This window comes from Cavia porcellus, unplaced genomic scaffold, assembly GCF_034190915.1.
Source record: "Cavia porcellus strain 051 isolate PalLab524CR breed Dunkin Hartley unplaced genomic scaffold, mCavPor4.1 scaffold_15, whole genome shotgun sequence".
Classification (NCBI taxonomy): Eukaryota; Metazoa; Chordata; class Mammalia; order Rodentia; family Caviidae; genus Cavia; species Cavia porcellus.
In genome coordinates this window covers 69,551,163-69,568,345 of record NW_026947498.1, presented here as the reverse complement: position 1 = coordinate 69,568,345, position 17,183 = coordinate 69,551,163, and the positions used below count along the sequence as shown (strand labels likewise).

At 49.8% G+C, this 17,183-nt stretch overlaps 1 protein-coding gene across 1 annotated transcript in view; it reads right to left on the bottom strand.

Moving 5' to 3' along the window:
- The window catches only part of Pdia5 (protein disulfide isomerase family A member 5), an 88,500-nt gene that overhangs the window by 6,562 nt on the left and 64,755 nt on the right, over positions 1-17,183 (bottom strand). Inside the window, exons 12-14 of the mRNA XM_063225089.1 lie at positions 8,326-8,396; positions 7,680-7,840; positions 3,611-3,741 (exon numbers count right to left, since the gene is read on the bottom strand). Of these exons, the coding sequence (XP_063081159.1) occupies positions 3,611-3,741; positions 7,680-7,840; positions 8,326-8,396 (363 nt within the window). The remainder of the gene's footprint in view (positions 1-3,610; positions 3,742-7,679; positions 7,841-8,325; positions 8,397-17,183) is intronic.

Below are 17,183 nucleotides of genomic sequence, written 5' to 3'. Positions count from 1 at the left end.
GAGTACAGAGCCGGGGCTATTTCCTAGACCCTCCAGAGGTATCGTCTGAGCAGTTCCACAGCCTGCTCACTCTAATGTCAGGGTACACATGTTAGGTTGGCCATGTACATGGCCTCTACACCTCATCTGTGGGCCGGGGGGGTTTGCAGGAGTCTACCACAAACACCGGTGCCCTCCTGCCCAGGACCTCCTGTCTGCCACCCAGGCTAAGAGGCGGGTCACAGTGGCCTTGCCCTGCAGGCTCCTCCCACAGAGGCTACCTGCGGGACCAGAGCCTGTTACATTGCCCTCTTGTCCCAGGCACAGTGGCAAATCTTTCCAGTTCATGACTTGACACCAGCAGTCCTCGAATCCCCAGATGCGTCCTGCTCCAGTGAAAAGGCTGTCAGTGGATGAGCGCCCGTGATGCTCTGCAGATGTGTGCCCATCATGCCTGGCCACCAGCCACAGCGTGGGGCAGAGGCTGTGGGCTGCTTTCTCCTCTTGTCACAGGGTACCGTAGGCTTCTCTGCCCTTTCCCCCAGTGTGAACAGATCAGAACAAACACACTTCCTTTCTCAAACACTCCCCAGGACCCGGGGAAACACAACTGGCAGGAGGGCAGAGTGCTTTTGACCCTGACTGTGGTCATTAATCCTGATCAGAAAACAGGTGGGAGAGGCGCATGCGTGATGAGCAGGGCTGGACTTCCTCACCCACAGCCTGCAGGTCCTCACCTGGGGGAGCAGACAGTGCAGTGGGGAAGGGATACAGCTTTACAATTCTGCTTTCTCTTTTGTAGAATAAGGTAACAATGACTGGCATTTCAAAGCATTTTTATAAAACCAAATTAAGGCTAAACTAGAAATTTAATCTGAATTCAGCACATGAACTGGTTCCTCAGATGGACGGGATTCCCAGACTGCCTGGCCAGCTGGCTCAAACAGAGTGGGAGTGACAGGGAGGGGGCTTAGAGGGATTCCCCAACATCTGACAGGAGGAGAAGAGACCCAGGCGGCTTGTGGGTTATATCCGAACTAAATGAAACAGAGTACCTACTGAGTATAGCCTATATGGATGATTTTTTAATTGCCTAAAATAGCAATTAATTTGACTTAACAGAGGGGAAAGAAGTTTAAATTCATAAAACATCATCCTACAGAGGAGAGATGTTATATAATTTTGGAAATATTTAAAGGGCATGATTTCTTGGCTGGGCGTGGTGCTGCATGCCTGTAAGCCCAGCACTCAGAAGGCTGAGGCAAGAGGATCATTGCAAGTTCGAGACCAGCCTGGCCTATAAAGTGAGCTCAAGGCTGGCCTGAACAACAACAACAAACAAAACAGAGCATGATCTCCTGATCAACAACATACATCACAGACTTATCCTGTGGGCAGCTAGGGCCCCTCTGTGAACAGCCCAGGTCCACTAACGGCATTAGGCAGGCTGAAAACAACCTACCCTCTTCTTCACAGTCTGGCTTCCCTGTTAATTTTTCCTTTTTAGCCTTTTTTCCTATTGAAAAATAAACATAACTGTTGGACTCAAGCAAATTCCTCTCCCATCATTTTCGTATTATATGAAAGAAAGTGCACGGCAGATGAGTGAGTGGAGGGCAGGTGGGGGATGTTTCCACGGAGTCAGAGTGGAGCTTTTGTTTTTTAAACATTTGGGCTTTTAAAAAAGAGACCCCACCTTTGAAGAAGTAAACCAAGCAAGCCTTGCAGAATAGGGAGAGAAAAGCAAAGGCTGGGCTAGGGTGGAGAACTGGGGACCTGGGGACTTGGCCTAGGAAAGGTGTCCCCTGGGCTGGGCCACAGCACGGAGGGCAATGACAGGCAGCAGGACGACCTGAGCAGAACCCAGGCAGCAGGATGCAGGGAGCAGACATGAGGGGGCACAGATGTTGGGGTGAAGTGATGAGGGGTGGGAGGCAAGGTTTGCTTTTTGACACCTTTACTAGTATCTGACTTTACTGTTCATCTTTCTGAAGGGTTTGCGTTATGAGTATGTCCCTACCATATTCTACAGAACAGTACAATAAGAGAGACAGATAAACTGTAAGGGCAAAGCCCTTTGTTGGAAGCTGAGTCACAGAGCGATACCACCCCGAATGGACTGCATTAGTTGTGTGGGAACAAAGTGGAAGCCTTTGAGGCCTGGCAGTGACACAGCTCCTTTCCTGGTATCCTAGGCCCCGACACTGCCCAGGGTAGAGCTTTCATGTGAGGATCAAAGGGAGGGAGAGAAGGAGGGAGAGAGGGAGGCAGAGAGAGGACAGTCTTAGAAGCCCGGCAGGGTGGGGGTCTATTCAGACTCCCTGGTACACTGGGAACCTGCCTGCTTCAGCAGCCTGTAGGGCCTACACAGAGATCCTCAGTCATAGCTGAGCCAGAGACACAGAGGGAAGGCCTGGTCATGAGAGGGCATTTTTAGAGGAACAATTTTCCCTGGACTTTGTGAGATCCACACAGTGGCTAACTGAGGACCCTTACTCCCGTAGCCAGTGTTGCTCTCTGAGAAAACGTTTCCTGCATCATCTCGTGACTATGACAGAGAGCCACGCAGGCTGAAGGAACTGCAGGCACCAACTTGCCCCAAGGCCTTGGTCAAGTCACACATCTCCTAGACTTCAGTCCTCAAGTCCCTCTACCCTAAAGGAAGATGCTGACTTCTGTAAAATCCACTCAGGCTTCTGGGGACATGAAGGACTGATGCAGGCAGTGCACAATCTTTAAGGAACTAAGTCTCACAAAACCAAGGAATGCGGAGGCTGCCCGGATGCACTGTTCAGCTGGGGAACGGAGTCTGAGGCCCTGAACCAGGCCGTGGCCCCTCCCGACCAGAGTAAGAAGACACTATGAATTACTGACAGCTGAGCAGTGAGAGCCGGAGGGGAACACGCAGGAGAGTTGGCTACAACTGAGTGGGTTTATGACTAGACTGAGCTGCCTGGCTTCTCTGTAGATGGTAGCTTTTATTATCCTCACTCCATTAAGCTGAGCGGTAACCTGGGGGAGAGGAAGAAGGGCAACCGAACAGTGGGAATTTCTAAGAACCTTTCCTTTCCAGTGTCAATTAACAACTTCAGAATGGGCATAGACGAAAAGCTGAGGTCACAAAGACCAGCCTTAGCAAATGTGTCACTTTCTCAGCTTAAGCTTTGATTAAAAGGAGAATCACACAGGAACGTGGGAGCAGATGTGCTTGTTCCGCAGCTTTAACCAAGATGGCTCAGAGCACCATCTTGGAAGGTGAGAGGAGGGAGTTCCACTATCCTGAAGGTGAAGCCAGTGTCTGGAGGACGCTGGGGAGGAACGTGGAGGCATGGGACAGGTGGCATGGAAGAGCCCGAGGATGTGAGGAGACTGGTCCCTGCCACCGACAGGAGCAAAGGGGTTTAGGGCTGACAAGTCTTCTCCAAGATGGGGTGAGCTGGTGGGGCTAACAGGAGGATGCTCTGGACTTTTAAGGTCCTCCCAGCCTGAAAGGAAATGGGCAGCCTGGCTTCCAGTTGAGTTAACTGTGGAGTTGACAAGTGGTTGCCTTGGCCCCTGGGGTGAGTGTGGAGGTCTTCTGGTTTGGGGAGCAACCCTCTCACCTCCCCCATCACGAGCAGCAGCTACTTACAAGGGGCATAGAACATCACCAAGGTGTGCTTCTTCTTCTTCAGGGTGTCCCGGAAGTTATCCCCCGTCAGATGCAACACACTCGTCTGCTGTTCTTCCCATGTGGGCTCCGGAGGTGGGGGAGACTCAGGGCTGAGCAAGCCAGGGGATGGGGAACAGGCATGAGGAGAGATTATGACACACAGGTATGCCCACCGCCACACCCTGCCTACTAGGAACACACACAAAGGGACCTCTGTAGCCTTCTTGAAACCCCACTGAAAAACCTCAGTTTAAACACCAGTGTATCTGCCCCCTCTGCAAACAGGCCTCCCTCTGAGAAGCCCCCTAGGGAGCCACTTTGTGAAGGGTAGGGGACTGGCAGGCATCCCTCTGGGTGTGGGCCACCATCCCCAGGCCAAGGGCACCGACTGCCTCCACTTCACTCCCCAGCCCCTCTTCCTGCCTCTCCGGGGATCCTAAATGACCTCCCGTTATCTTTGGCTCCTAAACTTTTGTTAGGGTGAGGAAGGCCAAGCTGAGATCCACATCACCTGCCAGCTGTGTGACCGTGGGTGAATTACCAAATCCCTCTGGCCTTTTCCTTTCTGTTAAATGATGTCACTAGCTCTACGTCTAGATCCAGACAAAGAGCAGAGACAGCGCGCACAAGGCACATACTGAGCCAAACTACTGACATTTACTGAGACTCCAGAAGGTCTAATAAATGGCAGGTGCTGAGTGAATGTCTACAACCATCTCCCCGTCTCTGCCTCTCCATGTTCCCTGCATCTGCCTCACTTGGGGTGCAGCTGACTACAGATGGACTTGGAGTGTCCCCAAAGGCCCACATGTTAAGGGTTTATTTCCAGAGCGGCTCTATTGGGAAGTGGTAGAATATTTCAGAGGCAGGATCTACCGGGAGGTTTTAAGTCACAGCCAACCAACCATGGGCTGAAACCTCCAAAACTGTACGCTGAAATAAATCTTTTTTCCTTATAAGCTAATTATCTTGGACATTAGTTACAGTAACAGAAAACTGACTATGACAGAGCTTCTGGGCTCTTTTTTAAAGCTTTTTCTGCCCTCGCTCCCTTTCTACAATCTAAGGTCTCTTCCCTTCCTTCTCTGACAAGTGTCTGGGTGGAATGGACTGCACAAACTTCCCTGCCCCCTGCACGCTCACCATGGCCCTGCACAGTCAACCTGCTGCCCACCTGAGTGTGGCGTCCAACACTCAGTGCCCGTGGTACCCTCACCCCTTCCTATCCTGCAGCCCTCTTCTCTGCCTGTTCTATTCAGAGCCTCTGTAGTTCTCAAAGATCCTATGCCTGTGCAACGCCTTGGCCATGCCAGAGCCCTGACTCTCCTCCAGGAACCTGTGTCCAGGATTTTTTCAGGTATTTCCACTAGAGATCCACTGCTACCTCAAACCTAAGAATTGGAACATAGTCCTCCTCTTTCCCCTTCCAAGCAGTCTTCCTTCCCCTACCTTTCCCTACTGGTCATGACCCCTGCACTGGTGACCATGCCTGGCCCCTTTGAGCCTTCCTGTTGTCCTCCTTTTCTTTGTCCTCCAGGTCCCCTGACTCCACAGCTGGCACCACCAACCTGATTTATCTGCTCTGCCCTTAACCTGCATGCTGCCTCCCCAGGCTGCCTCTGGCACATGTCTTGGGTACCCACAACTCAGCCACCTGTGCACCCACCGGCAACCATCATGCACCTCAGCTGGCACCATCTGCTCTCCCTGCTTTTGCATGAGAAGCCTCAGAGCCATCTGCTCCTCACATTCCTCTTGAAGGCTCCCTTCCAAGTGCCTGAAAGAACTACTCTCTGTTCCTGGGTAGGCCCTTAATCGTTCTGACCCTAAGTTTCTTCATCAATGAAGCAGAAATAAAAACTGTTGTCTCAGTAGGATCCATGGATCAAGGCCCAAGGTGGGAAAGTGGGGCTGGAGGTACAGCTCAGCAGCAGAGCCCTTGTCTAGCATGCTCCAGGTTCTGGCTTTGATCGCCAGCACTGGGAATAAAAGCACTCAACAAGGTGTGCATGGTATCATCCCCTGTGTAGTGAGTTAAAGCCCTGAGCCCACAGCAGCTACAATCAGTAATAAACTCACTTCCTTTCTTAGAGCATTTCTGTATGACATCTGGTGCTAAGAACTTTTCACAACAGTCTAATTTAATTCCACAAGTCTATGGAAAAAGTATCGTCTCCATTTTACAGATAGGAAGCTGGGGCTCCAGGAGGTCAGGTTCATGGCTTGGGGTCATGACCAGAGTGCACGTCTCTTGGACCCCAAAGCCAAAGCTCTCAGCAGCAGGCTTCTCAGGATTTTACACGTGGGATGGGAAGAACAAGGCCCCATGCTTAGCATCCAGGATTCGGATGCTGATTGATAATGATCACCACTCTGATTCCCCTGGCTCTCAATTCCCTTGTCCAGCATCACGAGGACCAGACCCGATCACCCAATGGACTCAGTGCTTCCCAGAGCAAGGCTGGAATGGCAGGGCCGAAGATGTCACCTGCTTCAGACACCAGAAGTCCCAAGAGCAGTGGTGAGTGCTTCACCTTTTTTGGAGGCAAATGATTCCTTCTGGTTGCCAAATCAAAGCCCTGGCTATGTGGGATTCTCCTCCAGTGGAGGAGCAGGATAAAGTGGGAGGAGCCGAGACGAGGAGCTCCCCAGCACACTCACCTCTTGCTTTGTGAAGGCCTCACTTCTCTCTGCTAATCTGGCTCCCATTCCATATGCTGCTGCTCCCCAAATACCATGGCAGAGAAGTCGTGCACATTTCCTGAATCAAAGATTCAGGGACAGGTGTCCCAGAATCTGCACCTTAAATATGTTCCTCCCACCAGGTAAAATTTTGTATATCCAAGTACCTAGCAAATCACCTCTGTCGAGGCACTATTATTTTACACAGCTCTTGTGTTGCTTTGTGGCTGTAAAGTCTATCTCACACTTGAGCACCATCACTCCACATACCAGGAACCTCTCTGAAGGTTGGAATGCGGTCACTTTTATTCCCACCCTGCCTTCCTTGCTGAAACAAAGAGCCATGCTCAAGTACTTAAGTTATAAGTGAGCATCCGAGCCTGACAGTGGCTGGGTGTGGCAGGCAGGAACAAGGTTACTTAGCTATGCCCTGATGACAACTTCTGCTCCCCAAGTGTGGCTGCCGGCTGCTGTCCTTTGTTAGGGCATCTGTTAACCCCATCCTGGGGAAATGCTGGTTATTTCATGTTCTAACTCGTTGGGTGAGTAGGGTCTTTGGGTCAGAGTTTCTCAGGATTTGCTCGACAGGCAGACTATATGAGTGAATGGTGCCCCTCCAAAATTCCTTCTAAAAATGTTGAAACTTTAATTCCCTGGACCTTTGCAGGTAATTTTCTTTCAAGACAGAGTCTTTAAAGGGACAATGAGGTCAGGATAAGGTCATTAGGGAAGGTCATAATCTAATACAGCTAATGTCTTTCTGAGGACACAAATGTACAGACAGGAAAGAACATGGGAAGATGCAGATAGAATATGTCCATCTACAAGCCAAGAAGAGGCCATAGTGAAATCCCCAGGCAGCTCTGGATCTCTAACTTCTGGCCTTTGGAACCACAAGAAAATAAATGGCTGTCATTAGGCCAATCAATCCATGCTACTTTGTTATGATGATGTTTGCATGTATGTGAAGGGAGATCTCTGAAATCTTTACCCTCAACTCCAAATCACAGCAGCTGGTACTGTGGACATCAGAGGAGGCCCAGGCAGTCACCAGCAAATCTGGGGTCAAATGAGCCCAGCTTGGGATATGAAGAACTGTGTTTCCTTCACTCAGACAGGAGGTAAGATGCAGATGATGACACTCAGGGTTAGGGAGGCTGAGCCAGAGGAAAGGAGACACACACCCAGGAGAGTTACTGGTCACCTGCTGTCTTAAGACACAGGGTCAGTGCAAAAGGGGTGGCCCTAACTAAGGAGGTCAGGTTTGTCCCGGATCCTTTGGGCCTTAAAGCTCACTTCGTCTCCTCAAGGTTGTATCCAGAGGCCAACAACCAGTCACCACAGTTATCAAATCCATAAAACTTACTTCTGCATCCACTCAATAAACTTCTTCTTTGTTCTCAGCGTGGGCACCGCATATTTCTCTCCATTCTTAAAATACTTCAGTGTTGGAAACTCTGAGATGTGGAATCTTTCTGCCAGGGCCTTGTTGACAGTGGCATCGACAGCTGCAAGGACACCAGAGCTCTGGGATGGGGGAAAGGCCAACCATGCATTATAGCCTCAGACGTGGTGCTGGTGGAAAGAGGAACCCATGCACTGCCCCACCTTCCTGGGCCTGCTGGAGGTTAACTGCCGCACACATCCCAAGGCAGGACCGATTGCTGCCACGTCCCACACTCCTCATTCGTAGGCTGAGGCGGGGCTCTGGAGTCTGTCCTATCAACCACAGTGGGCCAACTGGGGTCTGCTCCCAAAAATTAGGGCCCCAGAGCAAAGAGGGTGCAGGTAGACGTTATAGGCACAGGAACCCAGCAGCACAGGCTTCCTAGCCACCCCCACCCCGGCAGGGGCCCCTGTCGGAGCCCAAAGCATCTACTGGGGGACACAGAAGGACTACAGTCCTCTAGGACTGGAGAGCAGCTTCGGGGCTTGCAGGAAAGGCTGCTGGAGTGTTCTACGCGTAGCAACTCTCCCAAGGACACGACAAGGTGTTGGGAAGGCCAGCTTACCTCCGCTTCTCCGTGGAGGACTTCTGCTGCACTCTCGAACTCTGGCTTCATCTTCTTACAGTGTCCACACCCTGCGAGGGGAACAAGAGAAACCATTCCCATAGCACGGAGGCTCTGGGTGGCCCCTGAGCTGCCTGTCTAGGACCGTGCTGTCCCCTGCATGGACACTGGGTACCTGGGAGAAAAGCAGACAGATGCCAGCTCACAGAAGAGAACTCTCCTGCCTTATCCATGGGCTAGGCTATGGTGAGGGTTACCTAAGAGACAACTGAAGACCCTGCATGAACCCTGGGTGCAGCGTGTACACTGCTGGTGTGCTGTGAACCAATCTAGTGCTTCGCATCTTCACATCAGCCGTCCGAGACAGGAACAGACAAGGTCCCCATTTTACAGAGGAGGGAAGTAGGGCACCATGGGGGTAGGGACTGCTCAAGACGACACGTGCAGCCAAGGTCCCAGAGTGAAGCTGGGAAGCCAAGCAACCCAGCAGGGGCTATGATGCCGACGGGTGAGCCTGCTGGTGACACATGATTTACCCTCACTGCCTTCTCCAGCCTGGGGTTGGGAGTAAGAATCTACAGAATCACAAGGATGGGGAGAGATTAAAGCTCTGACTGTCCCCACAGGACAGAGCCTGTGATGACACACCACAGAGACTGGATTTGCGGATTCCATTCCTTTGCTCTTTCCTTAAAACCACATGAATACAATCAGATGTCATAAAGATAAAACCTGATACATTAAAAGGAAAACAGGCTCTTTGTGCAGATGACGCCAGGACGCTAGTAAACTTACCCATTTCCAAAAAAAGTGCTTTCTGGCTTCTGATGCTGGGGGTACGGTGGGGGGTGGGAGATTACAGGGTCCTGAGTGGCTCAAGGCTTCTCTCAAGGGGAGCTGGCAGCACGGGAGTGGGAGGACCCTGTGTAAATCAGTCTCAGTGGGTGCCAAGAGGTGGCTGAGCCCTGTTGGGGGAGCACTACTGTGCGGGAGGTGAGAGCACCGCAATTCTGATCGTTAAGACACAGAAGGTCCCGGGCTCACATGTTGGGAGCTCTCCTATGTCCTCCTGGGAGGCGCCTGAGCCATGAAAAAGGCTTTCCACCCCCACTGAGCCCGTGGAGGGATCCCTGCAGATCTCTGCCCCAGGTGGTAAAGAGACATGAACCTGTTTCATTCCTTCTATTCCACTCTGGTCTGGACCTGATTTTTCTAGCCCACTCTTGCCTCACTCCTCCCAGGGATCAGGCACCCCAGAGTGGCTACCCCACTTACTAATGATAGAAAACCAGATGCCAGGCAGAGCTGTCACATTCCTCTCCTGGACAGAGCACTGGGGACAGGACTCAGTTGAGGACACCGAACCCAATGTAATGCAGCCTAGGGACTGGCTACAGCCCTCACCTGCACCAAATAGCTCCATGGCAGAGAGACACTGCAAATCCTGAACTCAAAGACTCCCTACGGTCCAGTGGACACGAGGGTGCCAAGCATATGCACTCCTACAGGTGCAGAAGAGCTCCCTACTCCTGGAGGGGCACAATCCAGAAAAGAGGTTTCAGCCTATCGGTTCTCCAGCCTCTCTTCCAGAGACAGCTATGGTTTTTGGTTCAGAATTTAGTGTGCACACGATAATTTTAAGAGATGAACATGAAAGCTTGGCATGGTGGCCCATGCCTATAATCCCAGCACTCTGAGAGACTGAAGCAGAAACATTGTAAGTTCAAATCCTGCCTAACAATTTGGCAAAATCCTGTCTCAAAAAAACATTTTTTTAAAAGTTCAGTGTGGAGGCCCTGAGTTCAACCCCTCAGTACTGCGAATAAACAAACAAAAATGAAACAAAAAAAGCAGAGTCTAAGGAAGAGCACTGCCTGTCCCATCTCTGCCCCTCACTCTGGGGAGCTGGCACTGGTAGACCACGTGCCCTTGATACATGTGGTGCACACGTTAACATTAATCACAGTGGGTTCTAAGCACCACAATGTAACTTCTAAAAGGCAGCACTTTCAGATTTTCTACCTTGTCCTTCCACACGAAGCAAAAGGGATTACCACTTAACACACAGTGACAAATGCTTATTGGCCAGTGAGGAGAAGAACATCGCCAATCAAACAACTAGAAGAGAATAGTGAGGGTTACCAGGGGTTGGGAAAACTCCCAGGAGGCAGATGAAATGATGTATGGGGCAAGGCAGTAAGAAACTGGGCTAGAGTAAAGCCTCGGTAGAGAAATGAGGGATCCCAGGCCCTGTTCAGGGACAGGACTCCACTGCCAGTCCAGGGCCTGCTGCCCCGAGACTGCTCCAAAGGCTCCTCTGCAATAGCTCAGCTCCTCACCCCCTGGGCTGCCTGGCATCTCCTGACTGGAGCCCAGTCAGAATCCCCTCCCTACAACCTGCAGAGGGGACCAAGGTCATCATTTATGAATGTAAGAACAGTGTTTTCCAGGAATGAACACGCAGTATCATCATAACACATTTATCATTTTCTAAACTATCAGGTTACAAAAGGGTTATTATGGCAAGTTGGTTGCTTCCCCACAGAAACAATTTTATACTCATATTACAAGCAGATTCCCGAGAGCAACCACAAAGGCCCATGAAGCAGGATATACCTGAAGCATACAATGTTCACTATTTCCATTTCACGGAACCCAGCCTCAGGGCGGGAACACAGTGCATCATTTGTAGTGGCTGCCACCTAAGCTGCAGGGCGTGCATGTGAGAGAGAGAGAAAGAGAGAGAGAGAGAGAGAGAGAGAGGAGGGGAAGGGAGAGGTGGAGAGGGAGCGGGAGAGGGGAGGGGAGGGGCGAGAGGGGGAGACAGGCAGGGACCCCAGCCTTGGGGTGCCCATGCTTGGAACCAATGAAAGTTTCTTTCCTCTCTCTCCCCTACTGATCCATCTGTACCCCGACTTTCTAAGTAACTTCTGAGGAATCACAGAACACAGATTAAGAGAGTAGGACATGTGAGAGGACCCAAGCGGATCCCTTTCCTGGGAGAGCAAGGCAGAAGTCAGGGAGGACTGTCCTACATGTGTCTAGGCTCAGAGAGCCTGACGTGGCCATCTGCAGGGCAGGGCACATGGGTTTGTTCTGCCAGGTTCTACTGACATAACGTGAAATACAGAAATATTTTAAAAACTGATTTTAACTAAAATAAAAGAGAGAAACAAAGCATTCTTTGAGACGTACAGTCAGGAAGAAAACATTCTACAAACCCTACAGTCCCCCACCAACCTCTCCAGGCTGACAGTTCCCTGTACTCTGCCTAAGGCGAACAGCCCGTTCTCCTGCCCCAGGCTGAGCACCTCTCAGCCTGCATGGGGAGCTCAGAGGCCTTCCTGTTGCTCATCACCCAAGAGTAGAGGGAAGGAAGTGAGTGATATCCATAACATCCTCCAAGTGTCGCTGCTCACACAGCCTGGCTCAGTTTGGCAGCGCACAGCAGGGACTACCAGGCAGGCCTGGGGGCTCTGCGTCAAGATGCTCAGTGGTCACCACAGGAGATAGGAGAAGCAGGAAGATAACCCCCAGAAATCTTCTCCCCTAAACATTACGTGAGGGATGCTGCTGGCTTATGGTCAAGGCGGATACTGTACCAGAGTGGGGGTCAGGGGAGGGAAGACAAAAAGCCAGTCATCACCACTGGTGGAAATCACTGTTTCTTTTCAAAATGTCTTGTCCCTGGGGCAGGACCCCTGAAAATGAGGAAATTCAGCTTCCACTGGTAGGGAGTTCCACCCCTACATTTTTATCAACCTCCTGCCCTTTGATGCCACTGCCTCTTGGGGGTGGGCAAATAGGCTCCACAGACCACCTGCTGGCTTCCATGAGAGGCGCTTGGAGACTGTAAATTAGCTCACTGCATGGCGGCGGAGGGACTATGGTCCATGGTGATCAGCAGTGATGCCTGCCATGGACCTGAGGGGCGGGCAGGGGCACAGGCCGGAGATCTTCAGGTGCTTTAGCGCACATGCAGGTGCTCATGCCCTCTCTGTGGCCCTTCCTTCATGGGAAAGGCCTCTCCTTGCACAGCACCCACCCCAGATAAACCTTCATGAACAACCTGGCTTCTGGCCACACTTAAGAGTGTTCCCAGCACACTCTGGCCCCACTGATGAGCCTGAAATACTTGTATGGCACTTAACTTTTGCTTTGGGATGTTATGTTAGCATCTCCTGGTATTTAAGAGAAGTCAGGGTATCTTTTCAAAACATACATCACATCAAATCTCCCTGCTTAAACTTTTCCACGGGCTTCCCATCCCAGGTAGACTAAAATCCAAACTCATCATCGCGTCCCTGCCTGCCCTCTCACCCCAGCTCAGAGCCCTTCACTCCTGTTCATCCTGCAGTCCTGGCTGCTCCTTCTTTTCCCCTGTCCCAACAAGCTTGTTTCTACCCCAGGACCCTTGAGCACACTCTTGCCCCTCCTGGAATCTGATCATCCTAGTCTATGCATGGTTCACTCTTCACATCTCTCAAGTTTCCCTTCAATTTCCTTTCCTCAGAGATGCTCCCTGACCACCTAGCTCAAAGGAACCTCACCCCATCATTCTCTCTTCAAAGACTGTTTGATTTTAATTGTATGCAAAATAGCTGGAGCAACCTGCTTACTTGTGCCAGGTCTATCCCCTTGGCTGAGATGTTAGTTTGGCCGGGCAGGGTTTCTGTTCAGTCAGCTGTTTAGCTGACACTGATGACTGGAGCTCCATGCACTTTTTTGGTACAGTTTAGGTTTACACCTCCACACACATGGTGCTATGGAGCATCCCCCAAGGCCCAAGTGTTAATGATGAGTTCCAGCCCACGGTGATTCGGGAGATAGTGAAACCTTTAAAAGCTGGAGCCCAGTAGGAGAAAGTCAGGTCACTGGGGAGGTGCCCTGAGGGGCAATGGGATATAGCCCCTTCTAGTCCTGCTCTTTACTTTCTGGCCTCCATCAGGTGAGCAGCCTGTCCACCCTGCACTCCAACATGATGAACCGCCTTGCCACAGGCCCCAATCAAAATAAACATTTCCTATTTTTTAGGACAAGGTATTTTAACATAGTCATGGAAAGTTAATATGCAAGACTTAACAAACTTTTTCTTTTCTTTTCTTTTTTATCGGTACCGGGGATCGAACTCACGACCGCCTGCTTGCAAGGCAGGTGCTTATGCCGCTGAGCTAAATCCCCAGCCCCTCGACTTAAATGGACTAAATGTTTCACAGGCAAACTTCATGGCTCACATCAAATATGCAACTGCTAATTTAACTAAGCATTTCCACTTTGTGGGGCTGGCAGCCAAGCTGGTCCTTGTGTATATACCCTCCTTTTCCCCATTTGTGCATGTCCTCAGCTCTTTACTGGGTCTGGAAATGTCTTCAGAAATCTTCGGTATCTAAGGATGTGGTTCTAACATTTCCGTTATATACCCTAGAGCTCTCCTGATATTATTAAACTTTTCAGGTCTAGCTCCCATTCCCTCTGCTCCTTGAACATGAGACCCAGCAATAAACTTATGCAAACACCATTTATGATGAAGCATGTGGACAGGCCCAGACTGAAAAAGTGCCTCTCTCCCTGACACCCACCTGGTTCTGGGGAACCGAGGTGATGTGGACCCTGCACCTGAGCCCCACCTGCTGGTCTGGGCTTCAGGATGTCCCTGGCTGTGTTGGCTGCAGGATGGTGAGAGGAGGAGGGTTGGATGTGGGAGCAGGGCTCTGGCCTGCTGCACTTCTGTCCTCATTGTGATTTGACAGGCCATTACATTTTATGGCCTGACTTCCTTGTTGGGTTCTTATCGTCTGTGTAAGGGCATCTGCTTGAAGTTTCATGATCTGTGTGCCAGCTCCAGGGTCATGGTCTAATGGGCGAGGGAAGGGGGAGGATGGCTTTCTGTCAAGCCCACATCCTCTTATTCCCCTGGATTTCATTAAATTCAATTATACTTATTATTTTATTAAAGACTAGCGATGAGATTTCCTGGATACTGGAGCTAGAATTATTCAGGAGATTAATCTGCAAAGCTCCATGATAGCTCGGTTCCTGGGGCAGCCCCTCTCTGGAACTCAGTTAGGGCCTGCCAGGGCTGTTCCTATAGATGCAAGAGGAGCCACTGATGTCTGCCCACAGTAACAGGCCCACGGAAACCACAGGCTCTTCCAAGGTTCCCGACTGCCTACAGACCACAGCTGACTCATGACAGGAATCTTGCAGCAAACTCGCAGGAAAACTGATGACTCTACACACCACAGCCCTGCTTTCCTCTCCCTGTACAGTGGTTTTCTTTTTTTTTTTCCTTCCCCCGTAATATTAGTGGAAAATGTGGATAGTAAGCCTTCAACATTTTATTTCTAAGATTAAATCCTAAGGAAATAATACGACATGGACAAATATTTATGCATGAAAATGTTCTCTGCAGCATGACTTACAATGAAAAATTCAGCAAACAACTCAAACCTCAATGTTACAGCGCAGGGTAGGTGATTCACAGCACCATACTGAGTGGCACCAAAAGTATGCACAAAAGGCACTTTGGATAACAAGAAAATACAACGTAATTGGTAAGGGGAAGCTATAAAGCATTGTCATTGATAGAAAGATAAAACTGAATTTCCTTCTCCTGCACAGACAGGGAAGAAATGAAAAATTCAGATGAATTAAGGCAGGAAATGGCCAGGCATGATGGCATACACTTGTAATCCTAGCACTGCTGAGGCAGGAAGTGAGGTCAAGGCCAGCCTGGTCCACACTGCAAAACCCTGTCTAAAAAAAAAAAAAGGTGGGACACTGCTTCTGTATCCAAGTGGATTTCTTAAACAACTCACAAGACCCAGAAGAAAGGATGGGAAAGGCAGACTTGTAGACGGCTCAGGGCTTAGGCAAGGCTTCCAGGATTCCCTGGTTTTAATCCTGGCTACATATTTTGGGGGTTAAGTGACTTTTTGGCAAATTTCTTTATCTGTTAGTACCTCCTTTTCTTTATGGAAATAATCATGGTATCAACTTCACAGATTTGTCATGAAGACTAAGTATATGGCAGATACTAAGAATGATGCCTGATTGATAATTAGTGATCAATAAATACAAAGCTATTATTTGCCTACAAAAATTATCAAGCTTTGTAGAAGACACATTACAACTAAAATGTGAAGACACATTACAACTAAAGCAGAGATAGACTAAGACACCACTGAAAATGTGGAAAACAGATAAAGATTAACATCCATAATTATACAGCTCTAGGTTAAAAGGAAAAAGAGAACCTTGCAGAAAAATGAGCAACAGATATGAATAGATGATACACAGAAGAAATATGAAAGGCTGGTGCTGCAGTTTGGATCTTCAATATTCCCCAAAAGTCCATGCATTGGTCCCCAGCTGATGGAGCTACTGGGTAGAAACTTCAGGGGCTGAGACCCGGTGATGGTGACGGGAATGCGGTCCCTCGGCACGCCCTTGGAGGCATCCTGAGCCCCAGCTCTTCCGCTCTGTGTGTCCGTCTCTGCTTCCTGACTACTATGAAGGCTCCCCACCGTGATGTTCAAAACCATCACAGGGTCAAAGGCAGCATAGTTAAGTAATCACAGGCTGATACCTCTGAAACCATGAGCAAAAATAAATTTTTCTTCTAAGTGTATTTTCTTAGGAGCCTGACAGGGATCTGCCACTAGAGACAGTGCAGCTCTGGAAGGCAGGCAGGGGCCGGGGCCTCCAGCAAACTCTTGTTGGAGCTGAGCGGGGCCAAAGAAAACATCTTACCTGGGGCATGTTGCCAAGGGCAGGGGCAGATGGCAGGGACAGGCACCTGCAAACCCCTGCAGCAATGGGCAGAGGACAGGCAAGAGGGACTCTGGGTCCCTAGCAATTTCTTAGGCCTTAACACCTGCGTGGGTATCAGTGGGCCTGGCAGGAGAACAAGCTGTCCCTTGGGGACGTCTTTGCTTGTTCTTTTCAGCCTTCTCTACTTTTATGCATCATGTCCTTGTTCCTTTTAACCCCACTCTGGGAATTATAATCACGGCACATGTTTTTTCCCAGGAGTCACGTTGAGAAGGATAGAAAACTAAGAGGCTGCCATAGGGTTACAGGCAGGATCTGTACATACACACCATCCACATGGCCATGCCCCATTCTGCTGTCTCTGGAGGCCCAGCCCAGGCCTTGAAGGGAGAGAGGTTCACAAAACACACCTGAGCACAGATCACACTAATTTTAAGTTTCTCTGCAATATTTTCCTGTATTATTCCTTTGTAAAATGTACATGCATTACATTTATAATTAGCTGAGAGTCATAAAATAAATCCATCTTTTCAATTTGAGTCTGTTTAAAATCTTCATGCAACTGTTTGATGTTTATCCTTTCCCCAACTCTAACCCTTGTGAATGTGAAAGCTGGCTTGTTTTTTACAGCTCTAGTAAGCTGCTAAAAGTAAGTACAGGAAGTCCCTGACATGTGCACGTTAGAGCAGCGAACTTTTGCAGATGTAAGAAAAATCAAGGAAGTAGCTCACGTGCCTGTTGGACACTGTCACAGTTGTGCTGCCGTGTGCTCACTGTGCAGTGCTATAGTGTACAGCAGAACAGTGCTCGGTGAGAGTCCAGGATGTCTGAAAGCCAGAAAAGCAGTGGAGATGTGGAGGGGACTGCTGGGAAGCGCAGAGCAAGACACACTGTGTATTTGGGTCAAAATGTAGAAGACTTAATTTTTCGGATTTATAAATGAATCTGCCTTATGAATGTTCTCGAGGAATGGAACTTGTTTGTAAGTCAGGAACTTGATGAATGGGTTCTCTAGTCACAAGGCATGGAGAGAATGCTGCTCCCCACCATGGTACCAGCTCAGCCAATTCTTCCCATCAGGCGGG